We start from the raw sequence: 16,920 nt of genomic DNA, 5'->3' as shown, positions 1-16,920 counted from the left end.
TGTACGACCACTTATAAAACCCTTATAACATAACATAACGTATAACAAAGAGCAAGTTATGTCTTCGCCGCTTTCAAGTTTGAGAATCGCGTTCCAGAATTTTCACATCACACAGAAAACAAACTTTCCTTTTTCCAATGGGGATAAATTGCAATGTTGTCTTTTCCCCATCCTTAAAGGGTTGCTTTTTTGTCTTTGCCTACAACACTAACCTCTGTAATGTTGAGGCACTTGATAGTTAACAGCCATCCGATCATCGGATGGAAGCATAAGATTTGACTGAGCAAATAAGTGTAAGGAGGAAGAAAAGGAGCAATGCCCTCCTATTTCTCCACTTCAACTCTGAAGCTTTCTATTACCATTAATGTTATAGTGTCACCTCTACCTATTGAGTTTCTTTATACCATGTGAATCATCACAGGATAGTTCGGAGGAGAGAAGGGTGGTGTACAGTGTGAGTTACCGCAATAACAGAAATTACAGTGTTGATGAAGATGTGAGAACTTCATCTTTGGATTATATTGATTCTCCTCATCTCAAACCATAAACAGAGGACATTAAAAAATGTCAAGCTGTTATCAAAAGGGTGACAGAGACTTGTAAAATCCTTTTGTACCAAACGAGTAGGCAGGCTTACATCATATATGACCTAATGGAAAAACATTAGAAATAAATATTGAAGTTCCCTTTTGGGAACACTTTTGGGAATCTGGTATTGAATTTGTAAAGGCGCATTTACATAGTTTTCCTTAATCTCTTTATTTCCTGTTCTGTGTTTCTTTCATGCTGTACCAAAGCCCTGTAATCAAACTTCCCGTCATAATATTCCTCGTCATCTAGAATTGCCATTGAGTAGGATGAGGAAGTGCTGTTGTTTCTGGTAAGACTTGAAATTGAGGTACTGCAGAACTAACCTCCAAAGATGCCAAATGACAAAAATTATCATAATAATCTTGAGAATCTTAATTGTCTAACCTCCATAGATACCATTCAATCATGACCATATACTTGATCCATCAAGACCCATAACATCATCTATTGTATGGATGTTTTTGACACTTTCACATATTTTATCTACTTGCTTCTTCATTTGCATAGAAATTTCTGATGGGTACATTTACTTGTGGATTTCTCACTATTTGAATATCCCAATGCGCCAGTATTCCACTGAAACTTTTATTTACAGCTCTCCCATATCGACAAGGACATCATAATGCCACAGCTCTGCACACACTCCGCATGACCTCATCGATGCATAAGAATACCTCGTTGGCATACTGATATCAGTTCCCTTTTTTCTGCACCTTCGACACATAACATTTTTTCTGTGCTCTCCATATTGTAGGAGATGTCTTCCTTTTATACAGGTGCAGCGTGGTTTCAAGTAAATATGTCTCCTCCAAGGAAGTCCGGATTACAGCCGTGCAGGGAATGGGATGGACAAATGCCTATTACAGATCCGCACAACAATGGCTTTTGGTGCCTGAGTTCCGATCACAATATCAGGGCATGTTTGTCATGTCAAAAGAGGAACTAATAGGCCTTGAAGGAATGGGAGGCAAAGCTCTTTATGGCATGGGTGAAAAGGGGAAGAGAGGTTGTTGACGATCCCAACATCGGTCAGAGTGGCAGTCTCCCCACTCTTTGAAGTCGTCCTGAAAAAAGCACAAGAAGAAGCTATGTCATGGCTCTCGACGTTGCTCTTCAAGAGATGTTTCACCAAAGTCGGTGTCTTGTGGTGAAAGAGGTGATAACTCTCCGACTCCAATTTCAGGAGTGGATCCAGCGTTGCCCTCTACTCCAAGGGCTGTGGTGACTCCTGAACACCCGAGCCAGTTTTGGATCTGTTTGTTTCGCAGTCTCCGCCCTCGCCTGTGCCTCCCATACAAGAGGAGTATCCGGTGTACCCGGCTCTGATCCGTCGACCTTCTTGAATGCTATGTTCAGCCATTTTTGCAAGGACTCCATCTCAATCTGGTGCGCTGGTTGGTCCCATGGGTCCTCTCTCTTATTCCTTAGGAGGCTTTCCGGCACACTGCCAGCTGGCTCCTTTTATGCGTAAGACTCCGGTGAACTGGCCTCCGCCGACACCAAGACAGATGGTGCTGTTGCCAGTGGAAGTATTGAGGCGAGAGTCTCCGGTGCCGTATTACCCCTCTTCGGCTCCGCCTGGATCTGAACCGGTGCCGTGTCGCTCGGATTCAGTTCCACCAACTTCTGAGCAGCCGCCAGCATCGTTACCGAAGACACCAACATTGATATTGGTGCCACCAACGCTGGTACCGAAGACAAAATCTAGAAGAGGCTCGGAGGATTTTTTAGGAAATGCAATATTTGTATGGAGAAGCTCAGGATTTGGAAGAAGGTGAAATTGTGGCCTTGGATCCTAATTGTGAAGGGCTGGATGTGGCAGGTGGTCTCGATACCTCTCCAGAATGGGAGTTGTTATCCCAACAGGATATTGCGCCACCTAAGGCGACCTCTTATCACTCTATATTAGTGTGTATGATGTCTTTAGTGACTGAATTCTACCCACATGTCTGTGTGGATGCAGTCACTGTAGCTAAGAAACTTCTCGGAGAAGTTTTTTTTAAAGTGTATAAAATCAGCAGGAACTGGTATACAATTTGTTCCTTTGAGCCGATATCCTTCCGTCTGCTTGCAGTTGGATATGCAGACAGCCTGCGGCATGTGATAAGCAGGCTCTGCTCTGTGCATCACCACATGGATTGGAATGCCGACTTTGGCTGGTGGACCTTCAGAGGGACCCAATCTGAAGGCTGCAGATCGCAACAGACATCCATGAGGCATTGGCATGAAAACTGAAGCTGTTGAGACAGCAAATCAGTTTTTTGCAATATTCTAAAGTCACATAATCATTCAAAAGCAAATGTAGCAAAGGTGGATTCCCTGGAGGCGTAGCAGGAAGAGTGATGTGCGTTCACATTAGGCTCTCGTAAGTCTTTAGGCTAAGAGTGGCTTGGTTAAACCGTTCAACAGATCTACACAAATCTTTGAGGCATATATAGTTTGTGAAAATTAAACCCCTTGTTTGAATATATTTATGAAAGGTTTATCATCCACCTGGAGGGCTATGAATTAAGTATAGCGTAATGTAGTTTCAAAAACTTGTTTGAAGAAATGACAAAACCTTCACTCAATAATGTATTTTGTATTAGTGTTACAAATGTCTGTCATATGTTTTTGTGTTTGTTCGAGGTATGAGTGTGGATTACGAATGTAGTTTGTACTTTTGTATGATTTTGGTAGTTAAATATTGTCTTACAAAAGATGGATTTCAACAAGTAATGCATCTGTTTGTTGATAGCAAGATTGAATAAAGTGTCTTTGTATTTGTCAAAAGATATTTGTGTTTCTTGTATCACACTTTATCACTAACTGATCATTTAATTAAAGGCAGATGGATGCACAAGTCAATTATAATTTCTAACCATAAACATTGATTGCATTTGGTATTGTCAGGAGTGAGGTCCCATGAATAACATCATTCTCTTATCCAAAGATCCTGGATTACAGTTGAGGTACAGACCATTGTGTCACTTGGTTTATAGTTTATTTACCTACTTGTTGAACATTTGGAGACTGAGTCTGTGATAAAATAAAGTGGAAGGAGTGAATCGAGCCACCATCTCAGGCCCCAAGCTCCCTCCTTACCACCATGAAAAGTTGTCTGCTGAACTGAATCGCAGGCTCATTAATTCTTTTTTGCATTTCCCCACTCCTAGGCTTCCCACACTCATGACGCAATAACGGAGGCAGCCCAGTTAATGAAGGAGGCGGTGGATGATCTTATGGTGACACTGAATGAAGCAGCCAGTGAGGTGGGCATGGTGGGAGGTATGGTGGACTCCATCGCCGAAGCGATGAATAAGGTGAGGTTTTAAATGTATGCTTTTTTTGCCTGAATTTCTTTTTTTGTTTATGGACATTGTAAAGTAGAATTGACCAGTTCACCGTTATTGTTGCAATAAATAAATATACCTGATGCTTATAATATGCACAGTGCTCACAAATTAGCTCTCTTAAATCTAAATGAGTGACATTTAACCCAATAATATGCGTTATAAACAAAGCTAAATGTCGGTCCTTTTCATTTTGAAATGCCAACCCAACCTTTTACCCTCTGTGACTTTTTAAAATCTCTTTATAGATCCCCATCAAGGAGTCTAAAGTCTGTTTTACAGCCTATTATTGTGTGTTTTTCAGGTATTTTACAAAGGATGTTGTGTGCTGTAACTCTTAGTTTTCAAGTTTCGAACTTTTGCCTCTGTATTTTGCCCGTACGAACTTAGGGGCATATTACCAAGCAATAACAATAATTATCGCTATTGCTTGGTTAGAGACAAAAATGTAACGCTGAGCTGCGGCGATTTTTACCCCAAATAAACCTTGGTATTACCAAGGTTTATCCCAAATGCGATAAAAATCACCGCAAAGCATGAATATCGCTGAAAAGTCAGCGATATTCAGGCATTACCGAGCTAATGCTCTTAGCCATGTTATCCACCTCCCATTGGATAACATGGCTAAGAACTGCTCAGGGCAGGTGTTAGCTTTTAGAGATATTCGCGCTTAGCGCGAATATCTCCAAAAGTTGGTAATAGGAGATAGCGATGTTAGCGACTGTTTTCAGTCGCTAACATCTTGGCACGCCCACTTTGCATGTCATTAGTGATAAATATCACTGACATGCAAAGTGGGGCCCAAGATGGTTGCTATCTCCTACTAGCTGTCGCTAACTGGTGTTAGCGACAGCTAGGTAATAGGGAGATAATTTTATCTCCGCTTTCTTGGCTTTTAAAGCCAAAAAAGCGGAGATAAACCCCCTTGATAATATGCCCCCTTAGTGTGTTAAAATGCATATGGATGCCTTTGGTGGATTTGGGATAGCAGATTTGTGTTTTTAGTAGACCCTCATACAACTTGTAATTTTACTCTAGATTGATTTGGAGAAGACATTTATTCTCCTCTAGATGATAAACTAAAATCTTGCTGTAGCACCTTCACTGGTCTGATTGGAAACTGCCACAGTATAACCATAAAAATCTGAGGGAGAGTAGTTTCTGGCTTCAGTGTTTCTATCGCCACCACATCAGGGTTCCTGGGATATATTGTTTCTAACATCACATCATCATAAATGAAGAATGTCACTTTTGTTCTGCCTATGCTGTATGCCATCAGTTGCAGATGTATGCTTTTGGAAAGCAATGGCACGAACTTCTGATTCTTGAAATGCCAATCCCTGCTGCCTAACCCTGGTAGGTAGAGTAGGTAGAGAGTCTGACAGATTGTACCATGAAAATGTAATCACTCTTGTGCTAATCGTATTGTCATTCTCACATTATGTAATGAAAAACATGTATTGCTGATGTGTAGCTTTGACCATGCCAGGTGACGAAAGTGCTTTAGACAAAGCGAATCCAACACGGACATGGTACCATGGCATCGGGCACGCAACTTGTAATGCTTTGCAATTCCTTTATTTAGTCTTGTGTTCTAGCATTGCTTTGTGGTTCACATTTGACAGTCTCTCCTATTTCAGTTGGATGAAGGAACCCCTCCAGAGCCCAAAGGATCATTTGTGGATTACCAGACCACTGTGGTCAAATACTCAAAAGCGATTGCTGTGACTGCCCATGAGATGGTGGGTAAACCTTGTTCATTGTTTTGTGAAAGCACATGCATTGTATTCAGGGCTTAATAATAGGGCGGGTGTTAACAGGGCTCTGTATATTTCAATGTATGTGGAATATGTTACACCAAAACATTTGTAGTGTAAGTGGATAAAGGTGTGTATGTGTGTGATGACATTGAGTGGTGTGGCTACCCCAGTGGTACTTTGCAGATAGCTATACTCCAAAGTTTCACTTGTGAAAACCAGGTGGGTGTTGGTTTTGATCATTTTAAGGCCAGAGCTGCAGTGCCTTTGTTTTATGGCACTGAATGGCCCTCCTTTTCATACAGCAATGTGTCTTACAGTGGGAATTGCTTGCATTAGTGTAAATACAGCTGGTGGAAAATGCATGTACTGCAAGCAGTACTCCCACAAAGTGGATTTGTGCTGCCCTTATGTATGTTATACTTCTGCATTCAGATGTATTGATTTTCATCCTGTACTCTTATGGTGTGTCCATGCTGTAACTAGATTCTTAGACTAGCGCCCTTTATGGGTGACATGCACCAGAAATGTAAACTTAAGAGCAAACTATGGTCACACATAGAGATTAATATACATAAAGCTACATAACTCCCCTCACTGGGAATTCCATAAGATAACATAACATTTCTATGGTCATACAAACAAGCTCACCTGGGACACCATTCAGTGAACAGCCTACAGTCCTACACACACATCACAGCACAACTAATTACTTGCTCCTAGAGCCTGATTTGTGCGAGTACTGCATGACATTTTTCCAGTTCAGAATGTTTTACCCTGGATGGTGTCTTGCAAAACAAATCCTGCTTGAGTGTTTACCACTGTGAGACAGTAACCATGGGTACCCTAATCATTTAAATTGGTCTTTTTTTTAACCGTTTGAATGCCCTAGGGCCTTGCTCTATAAACCTTTATAAAGTGGGATTGTTTTTTTTCCTTTTTACTTAGAATGTGTAAGTCAGAAGGAGATGTTTTTTCTGAGTCCTTTTCTTAGTTTGTTCAAGAGGCTTCGCTTTGCCTACAGTTCAGCAAGAAAACACATCTTTATACACACAGTAGGAGTTTTTCTATATTGCTGTATACAGACCAATGAGCAAAAGATGGTGTGGTAATAGATCTTAGAGCTTATTCATTTTTACCTGGTATTATTGGCTAATAGATTTATATTACTACTAATTGACATAAGCATTCCAACCGTCCACTGTCACAGCTTCCACGTAATCTGTTGTGGGATTATTTGTTTAGTGAGATCCCTTGTTATACATCTCTGGTCATTCTGTCACAATTGTATAAATGTAAAAAAAAAGTCATCCAGTTAAGAAGAGCTCTCAAAACAATATTGTAGTAACCTGTGCTATATGTATCTGGTTACTTACCTCCTAGCTACTCAGCCAGTGTGAATGTGGTGCATGGAATGTTGTTGTGAGAGTCTTGAATGGAATGTTTGGCTGCCTGGGTGCTTGAGTGTTCCAGTTGGAGTATGGGCTGAGCAGCAGGCGGACTGCTCCTGGTGGGGCTGCAACTCTACAACTCTTCCTCTTGTAACTAACTCAATACATCTACTTGAAATACATTACGGCTACCTGGAGTCAGTTACTACAAATATATCCCCCCTAAACAATACTAACACAGCACCCTCTAACACCAGAGAGCTGGCATGGGTTATAGGGCTCTGCAGACCCTAACAGGATGCCATACAGTTTCTTACTTCTGACATATACTTCAAGCCAGGCAGTGAACATACCAACACTACCAGATGGCACTTATTTAAATTGTTAAAGACGGCTGGGTATACAAACCAAACAACACTAACCACTGCAACACAATTACAACTAGACATTAACACAGAATCAGCATATTACCCACAGCTATACTATTCATGACCTAACTAAAACAATCCAAAATTATACTCCGGTCTGTGACAATGCTCAAGACCAGGGTGTGAAGGTACCTGAACTCTGACAGCACTGCAGGTCATACGACCATAGAGAACATACATAATTAAATGATGTAACACACCTGGGCAGAGTTGAAAGAATAGAGCTTCCTTTACTAGTAAAACCCTCTGCCAATGCAGCAGATCTGAAGAGCTACAGGCCCCTCTCTATGCTCCCATACCTAGCGAAGGTTCTTGAGAAGGCCATCAACCAGCAACTCACCGCAAACCTGGAACACAACAGCCTCCATCCTAGAGCCCTATCAATCAGTATTCCGGGCCAACCACAGCACCAAAGTAACCCTTATCGCAGCCACCAATGACATCTGAGCCCCCCTGCACCACAGCGAAACAGCAGCCCTCATCCAACACCGTATCCCACCACATCCTAACCATCAGACTCCACCACATCGGAATCCAGGGAGATGCCCTCAAATGGATCACCTCATACCTTGCCGGAAGAACCCAGAGAATCCGTCTCCCATCTTACTCCTCAGAACCTAAGAACACTATCTGTGGTGTCCCCCAAGGATCGTTTCTCAGCTACACTCTCTTCAACATGTACATGCCCACCCTTGCCAACACCGTCAGGTGACATCGACTCAACATCTTATCCTACACTGACGACGCTCAGCTCATCCTCTCACTGTCAGAGTCCCCTCCACCACCAGAGCCAATTTCTAAAGATGCATGATGAAAATCGCTGAATAGCTGAAGGAAAACCGTCTCGATCTCAACACAGACAAGATGGAATTTCTCATCTTCAGGAACAACACCTCACCATGGAACGACGCTTTGGTGGCCCACCGTACTCCGCTCACTGCCACCCCTACAGATCATGCCCACAACCTCGGGCTCATACTGGACAGCAAGCTCTCTATGAAGAATCAAGTCAACGCAGTCTCCTCCGCCTGCTTCTGCCCCCTATGTGTTCTTCGCAAGATCTTCAGTTGGTTCCCAGTCCCAACCAGAAGGACCGTCAAACAAGCCCTCATCTCCAGTAGACTGGACTACGGAAACACACTCTATGTAAGAATCATGGCATGCCTCCTGAAAAGACCAGAGACAATACAGAACACACTGGCTTGACTCATCCTCGACTACCGCAAATGGACCCACATCACACCTCAAGAAACTTCACTGGCTCACAATTCAGTAGAGATGCCAGTTGAAGATGCTGGCTCAAGCAGACAAGGACGACGCAGGACAAGCATACATCAACAACACATGAGCCTCCACCGACCAACCAGACACCTGTGATCCACCACCTTCATTTTTTACACACTCCGGATCTGGTGTGGCAACAGCGGTGGACGCTCTTTCTCACACCTGACAGCCAAGGCTTGCAACAGCCTCTGCCTGCACCTCAGGGCCACCTCATTGCTCTAATATTTCAGAAAAGAACTCAGTGCCTGACTGTGTGAAAAAACAGCATAACAATACAGCAACACCTACACTCTCCAGCGCCTTGAAACCCTCAGGGGTGAGTTGCCACGCTCTATTTATCCTTGAGTGATTGATTGAGGGTCAGTTTCACAGCTGTTTCAGCCTACCATAATGTACCTTAAGCACATTTGTAACATGTCATATGAGCATGGCATTTCTCATGTACTTGTTTCCCTCAAGTAGTATTAAAATCTACTCAATGGATTGTTTAAAATTGCAGATTAAGTGTTTTTATTATCCTACTCACTGGTACTAATTTAATCAACCGCAAAAGGATGTGTGGCTGAGTGGAATACACTAGGAGTTAAAGGTGAGTCTTTCCAAGTTCTGAACAGATCACTGTAGTGGACATACTAGTCTAGTAATCCATCACCTTGGCATTGTTTAAAATCTCCAGCCTCTTCCGATCTGTATTTTCTAAATGTATGTACCTTGCTGACAGCTTCACAAAGACTTCAAATGTTGTCTGTTTGTTTTCACCTGGTTATTCATCTTCTTTCACTGTGTTGTTTTTCAGATGAGCAAGTCCTTTACAAATCCAGAGGAGCTTGGAGGTCTGGCCTCGTTGGTAACCAGTGATTACAGCAATTTGGCTGTTCAAGGGCGGATGGCAGCAGCGACAGCGGAGCCGGTGGAGGTCAGTCCCATGAAACTAATCAACATACTTATTTTCTTTTCCAATGACCTCGGAATATGTTGTCCTGTCTTTTACACATGATTGTGGTGTTTAATCCAAGTGAATGGCCAAAGAAAGCAGGCAGAACATTAAAAAGGAATGCTAACTTCAGAATTCTCCTCGTTGCTATTAGGCACCTGCAGAACATTTAAGCATTTATTTCATTTAGCCAGGAGTTGTCTGTAGCAAATTCAACAACCCAACACCAATTTTGTAAATTGCCTGGGTACCATGGTGTATTATCTCTCACTTTCTGTTGAATGCATAAGGTACATCTCCTTAGATTTAATATTAACCTGCTTCACTTGACTCACTAGAAGTGGAGTCTCACTCTTTATTTATTATTTGTGCTATTAATTATTTTTCACCAAGTTCTTTCTCATCGAATTACGCATCCACTCTATATAATATTATTTTATCAAGTTACATGCAGTCTGTATAATAAGCATTTAAATGTTTAAAGAAATCATTACAAGCAACTTAGTGTGAGCCATCCTCTTAATTAATGTTCACCACGTACTCCTACGCAGCATGCATTTCACAACTCTCCTTTACAATGATGTTTCTCATATTAATGCAGATGGTACAATTGATGGACGGAATGCTGAGCAATGTCAAACATACACCTCCAATACAGAAATCTGGGCCTAAATCCATTTTTGCTCACCATGCCATTCTAGTTTGGACTCAGCCATATGCAAATCAGTCTTGACCCTGCTCCCTGTGGGAACAGCTGAGTCCTTACTGCCAGGTTAGGGCCTTCCTGGTCTGAGACAAGCATCCCGGGACCAGTTTCCGGGTATCACCCCTTACTAGCCAAGCTAGCTTGACTCCAGTGGCATGGAGAGCACAGGACCCACGACAAAAGCAAAATGAACAATTAATTGACGGAATGCTGAACAATGTCAAATATTCATCCCTAATACAGAGACTTGGGCCTAAAACCATTTGTTTTTAGCTCACCATGCCATTCCAGTTTGGACATATGCAAATCAGTCTTGACTCTACTCCCCGTGGGAAACGTCCAGTCTGAACTGCCAGTCGAGGTCCTCCCTGGAGCGTAAACAAGCATCCTTGGACCTGTTTCAGGGTATCACTCCACATCAGCCAGACTAGCTTGACTCCTGTGGCATGAGGAGCACAGAACCCACATCTGGGCATACCTGTCAAACTTAGGGTGACAAATGCAAAAGGTAATATTAATGAACACATGAAGATCTGTGACTGTCCCTGCATGGATGGATTGTAAACACTTTACACTATTTTTGATACAAATAATTAGTTTAACCCATCTAGATATAGATCCTGAATAATGCCTTTTACACTTAGTGGACAGGTTGTTGGGCAGTAAACATGTTGGCAATTGGGAGCAAAGGAATCCCTAACACAGCCTCCTTGGTTTTAACATTGTGACTGGGAGAAGGGTGGGGCAATTGTTTTGTTATACCCATATACAGTTTTAAGTTGATCTTTGAGTGTCAAATGCAGTTCAAACAGGGATCCAGTACTACATTTGGTTAGTGGTAATTGAAGGTGAGGTACACCTTACTAGCGCCGTCGGGCATGGTCTGGACACAGCGACTCTGCCATATCAAAAAGTGGATCTTGTGCACGTGGCATTATTTGTTTGAGTGTGTTTTTCACTATTTTTAGTTTCTTTATGGTCTGTTTGCAATATCAGGCTCACCTCCCCTTGGGCACAGTTAGGCCCAAGGGGAGGATAGAAGTAAGCAGCTACAGTGCCTTTTGGGTTGTCTCCTGGGCATAGTTCTACCTGCTAAAACTTGTGGCCCCTTTATATGAGCCATCTTTTTTGGGCCATTTCTCTTCTGTTCGTCATTGTGAGTAGTATCAGGCTCCTGTTGACCTGTCTCCTTCGCCTGCGTGCCTTAAAGCAGGCTTAATTTCTCAAAGAGAACACGAAAAGTAGAGGCCTAAAGTGAGGATCACCCTGCTAGTGATACAGCAGACAGTACTTATACAAATAAGAAAATACAATGTAAGGCAAACAGAGCAAATAAGTGTACATAAAGCATTTGTTATACATGTACTTTTGTTGTGCATCACTTCTTTGGCTCTGCAGATTTTTTGTTTTTGGTGTGTATCCCTATTTTTGATTTTTTTAGGGTCTGTTTATGTTTGTTCATATTCTGTTTTTCTCCTGTGCTGGTGTTTTTCATCGTTATTTACCCCTAGGTCTTAAATAAGTATTTTACTTGGCTGTCTTTGCACAGTCTTTTCTTTCCCTTCGTTCTCTATTTTTGCTTCTTCGGTGTCAGCCTATCAGGCTTCTAAACATGCACCTGCCTTTCCCTAAATTAGCTTTTCCGCTATGCATGTTTACTTGCTCTATGTTTCTGTCCCTTTTGCATTGATGCTACTCACTGGATCAGACAATCAAGGGTGATAATTTTGAGGGATTAGAAAATTCTAAGTAAAAGGATGTATGTGTTCTGATTAGGTGTGTACGAGATTTACATATCTGGTTACGCCAGCGTAATTTACATTTTGCCCAGGACTAGTTCTGATACCTGAACGCCTTTGATGGGTTGAGATCTCAAAGTTAGTAGGATAGGAACAGACACCATTATAGCTAAGGCATATTCTTACTAATGTCTTTGCTACTGTGTTCTACATGGTGTGGAAAACATCTGTGCTCTTGTAAATGATAGACCGATTTGAGATATGTGGATTTTTGTGGTTGAAAATGACATTACGTCGCAGAAAACATGCTAGTTGTTTTAATTTTGCATTCATATATGTGAATGTTCCCTTTTTTAGGTCGAGCACGAGACCTCTTGTATATACTTCAGTATATACTTACTTGAATGTGGACACGAGTCGGACACGCGCTTTTGCAGTGTCAGATTTGTCCTTGTGAGCGCGCTTTTGCTGCTGGCTGTTTGCTGTGAATGTGTGCGTGCACTTTCGCTTTCGGTTATGTCCTTTCCCTCACCCGTAGCTGTTAAAACACTCTGCCCCTGGTTTTATAAGGCCATTGATATAGCTCTCCATTGTGACCCCTAGTTAGGCGCTTGAGCAATCGATGTTATTGGTATAGGTGGGATCTTGGGGCAGAGGAGGCTTGCTGCCGCGCCTCGCGTCATAGGTTGAAGTCAAGAAGAGCGCCTCGTGCGATCTACGGTGGATTCCTTTGTCTGCCTGAGGAGCTGCGAGAATGCAAGGATTGGGACAGCAGTGTATAGAACTCCCCTGGGGCACCCTAATAAAGCTTGATCACCCCACCCCTGACCCACCAGGCCCTCCCTGCACAGCGCCTCCCGCCAGATGAATGCTATTTCTGCAGCGAATGTGCCCCCTCCCGGCTCGCCCGGTTTGGATAGGACAGGCGATTGCAGCATGTTCCAGCTCTGTGTTTTTGTTTATTTTGGGACTGCTACCGTTACCTCCTGTGGAAAACATTTCCAAAGTGACGTGCTCTTAAAAATGGAATTTTAAAATATTCAGAGGCCCGCATTGCGTGAAATTTTGATTTCTTTCTATTACCTTTCATAAATACTGTGTAAACATTGGGCGGGGCCAGTGGAATTGATTCCGCGGCGATTCGAGGTTTATAACACACTTTTGCATTTGCCTCACACACACACTACGATGCCTCACACACACACACTGCGCTGCCTCACACACACACTACGTAGTCAAACACTGCTGTGTCACTCACACTGCCCTATCACACACTGCGCTGTTACACACAAACTGCACTGTGAGACACACACTGCACTGCCTCACACACACACACTGCCCTTCTACACACTGAGCTGCCTCACACACACTGCGCTGCCTCACACACACTGCGCTGCCTCACACACACTGCGCTGCCTCACACACACTGCGCTGCCTCACACACACTGCGCTGCCTCACACACACTGCGCTGCCTCACATACACTGCGCTGCCTCACACACACTGCGCTGCCTCACACACACTGTGCTGCCTCACACACTGCGCTGCCTCACGCACACACTGCCCTGCCTCACACACCCACTGCCCTGCCTCACACACCCACTGCCCTGCCTCACACACCCACTGCCCTGCCTCACACACACACACTGCGCTGCCTCACACACACACACTGCGCTGCCTCACACACACACACACTGCGCTGCCTCACACACACACACACACACACACACACACACACACACTGCGCTGCTTCACACACACACACACTGCGCTGCCTCACACACACGGCGCTGCCTCACACACACGGCGCTGCCTCACACACACGCACTGTGCTGCCTCACACACACGCACTGTGCTGCCTCACACGCACTGTGCTGCCTCACACACACACACTGCACTGCCACACACACACTGTGCTGCCACACACACACTGCACTGCCACACACACACTGCCTCACACACACTGCGCTGCCTCACACACACACTGCGCTGCCTCACACATACACACTGCGCTGCCTCACACATACACACTGCGCTGCTTCACACACACACACACACTGCGCTGCCTCACACACACGGCGCTGCCTCACACACACGCACTGTGCTGCCTCACACACACGCACTGTGCTGCCTCACACACTGCGCTGCCTCACACACTGCGCTGCCTCACACACACACACTGCGCTGCCTCACACACACACACTGCGCTGCCTCACACACACACACACTGCGCTGCCTCACACACACACTGCGCTGCCTCACACACACACTGCGCTGCCTCACACACACACTGCGCTGCCTCACACACACACTGCGCTGCCTCACACACACACACTGCGCTGCCTCACACACACACACTGCGCTGCCTCACACACACTGCGCTGCCTCACACACACTGCGCTGCCTCACACACACACACTGCGCTGCCTCAACCACACACACACTGCCTTGCCTCACACACACACTGCGCTGCCTCACACACACACATCACTGCCTCACACACACACACACTGCGCTGCCTCACACACACACACTGCGCTGCCTCACACACACAAACTGCGCTGCCTCACACACACTGCGCTGCCTCACACACACACACACTGCACTGCCTCACAAACACACACTGCGCTGCCTCACACACACACACTGCGCTGCCTCACACACACACACACTGCGCTGCCTCACACACACACTGCGCTGCCTCACACACACACACTGCGCTGCCTCACACACACACACTACGCTGCCTCACACACACACACACACACTACGCTGCCTCACAGACACACACTACGCTGCCTCACAGACACACACTACGCTGCCTCACACACACACACACTGCGCTGCCTCACACACACACACACACACTGCGCTGCCTCACACACACACACACACACACACACACTGCGCTGCCTCACACACACTGCGCTGTCACACAGTATGTAGTCACACACTGCTGTGTGTCACTCACACTGTCCTATCACACACACTGCACTGTTATACACAAACTGCACTGTGAGACACACACTGCACTGCCTCACACACACACTGCGCTGCATCACACACACACTGCCATGATACACACTGTGCTGCCTCACACACTGTGCTGCCTCACATACTGCCTTGCCTCACACACACACTGCCTGGACTCACACACACACTGCCCTGCCTCACACACACAATGCGCTGCCACACACACAATGCGCTGCCTCACACACAATGCGCTGCCACACACACAATACGCTGCCTCAACACACACTGTGCTGCCTCAACACACACTGCGCTGCTTCACACAAACACTGCGCTGCATCACACACCCATTGCACTGCCTCACACCCACACTGTGCAACCTCACACCCAGTGGAGAAGTGTGGCTCAGGGGTTAGAGGCGGCAGACCTGGAGCTTGAGTTCGGCCCGGGACCAGGGTTCAATTCCCCGCCTCGGCGGATCTTGGGCTCAAAAATTCCACGGACTCGTTAATTCTCGCTCCGGTGCCTTCTCGACTCACGGGTTCACACTCTGCGACTCTGGGCAATAGCTTGCTTAATCTCCACAACGGCCCCTCGCGGTGGGATGCCTGGCTTTCACCTTGTGGATACCCTGCCAGGGTATCTCACAGGGGAATACCAGGACGGGTTCCCTAAGCAAGCGCTGAGATGCCCCATGGTAAGTCGTGCGCTATATAAGTCTCATTCATTTCATTTCATTTCACCCACTGTGCTGCCTCACACCCACACTGCGCTGCCTCACACACACACACTGAGCTGCCACACACTGCGCTGCCTCAAACACACACACACACACACTGCGCTGCCTCACACACGCACACACTGCGCTGCCTCACACACACACACACACACACTGCGCTGCCTCACACACACAGTGCTGCCTCACACACACACACAGTGCTGCCTCACACACACACACTGCCTCACACACACACTGCGCTGCCACAAACACACTGCACTGCCTCACACACACTGCGCTGCCTCACACACACACACTGCGCTGCCTCACACACACTGCACTGCCACATAATTACACAGCTATCAATGCAACATACACTCCAAATACCACTCAGTGCCACATAGTTATATGCAACATAATTACACTGCACTCAATGCAACATACACTACAAATACCGCTCAGTGCCACATAACTACACACCACATAATTACACTCTACTGAATGCAACACACACTCCACACAATACCACTCAGTGCCACATAATTATATGCTACATAATTACACTGCACTCAATGCAACATACACTCCAAACAATACCACTCGGTGCCACAAAATTACACGCCACACAATTACACTCTACTGAATACAACATACACTCCACACAATACCACTCAGTGCCACATAATTACATGCTAAATAATTACACTGCGCTCAATGCAACATACACTCCAAATACCACTCAGTGCCACATAATTACACGCCACATAATTACACTGCACTCAATGCAACATACACTCCAAATACTACTCAGTGCCACAAAATTACACACCACATATTTACACTGCACTCCATGCAACATACACTCTAAATACCACTGAGTGCCACACAGTTACACACCACATAATTACACTGCACTCAATGCAACATTCACTCCAAATCCCACTCAGTGCCACATAATTACACACCACATAATTACTCTAATGAATGCAACACACACTCCACACAATACCACTCAGTTCCACATTATGATATGCTACATAATCACACTGCACTCAATGCAACATACACTCC

The 16,920-nt window shown here is 45.0% G+C and overlaps 1 protein-coding gene across 4 annotated transcripts in view; it reads left to right on the top strand.

The window, feature by feature from the left end:
• Positions 1 to 16,920, top strand: part of TLN2 (talin 2) — a 598,939-nt gene that overhangs the window by 366,298 nt on the left and 215,721 nt on the right. For all 4 annotated transcript variants that reach the window (XM_086959469.1, XM_086959467.1, XM_086959468.1 and 1 more), the window contains exons 40-42: positions 3,747 to 3,893; positions 5,564 to 5,665; positions 9,580 to 9,699. In XM_086959469.1, the coding sequence (XP_086815595.1) occupies positions 3,747 to 3,893; positions 5,564 to 5,665; positions 9,580 to 9,699 (369 nt within the window). The remainder of the gene's footprint in view (positions 1 to 3,746; positions 3,894 to 5,563; positions 5,666 to 9,579; positions 9,700 to 16,920) is intronic.

The sequence above is a fragment of the Lissotriton vulgaris genome, chromosome 2_2 (assembly GCF_964263255.1).
Source record: "Lissotriton vulgaris chromosome 2_2, aLisVul1.2, whole genome shotgun sequence".
Taxonomy (NCBI): domain Eukaryota; kingdom Metazoa; phylum Chordata; class Amphibia; order Caudata; family Salamandridae; genus Lissotriton; species Lissotriton vulgaris.
The sequence above is the reverse complement of the archived record's forward strand: the minus strand, read 5'-3'. Positions and strand labels throughout refer to the sequence as shown.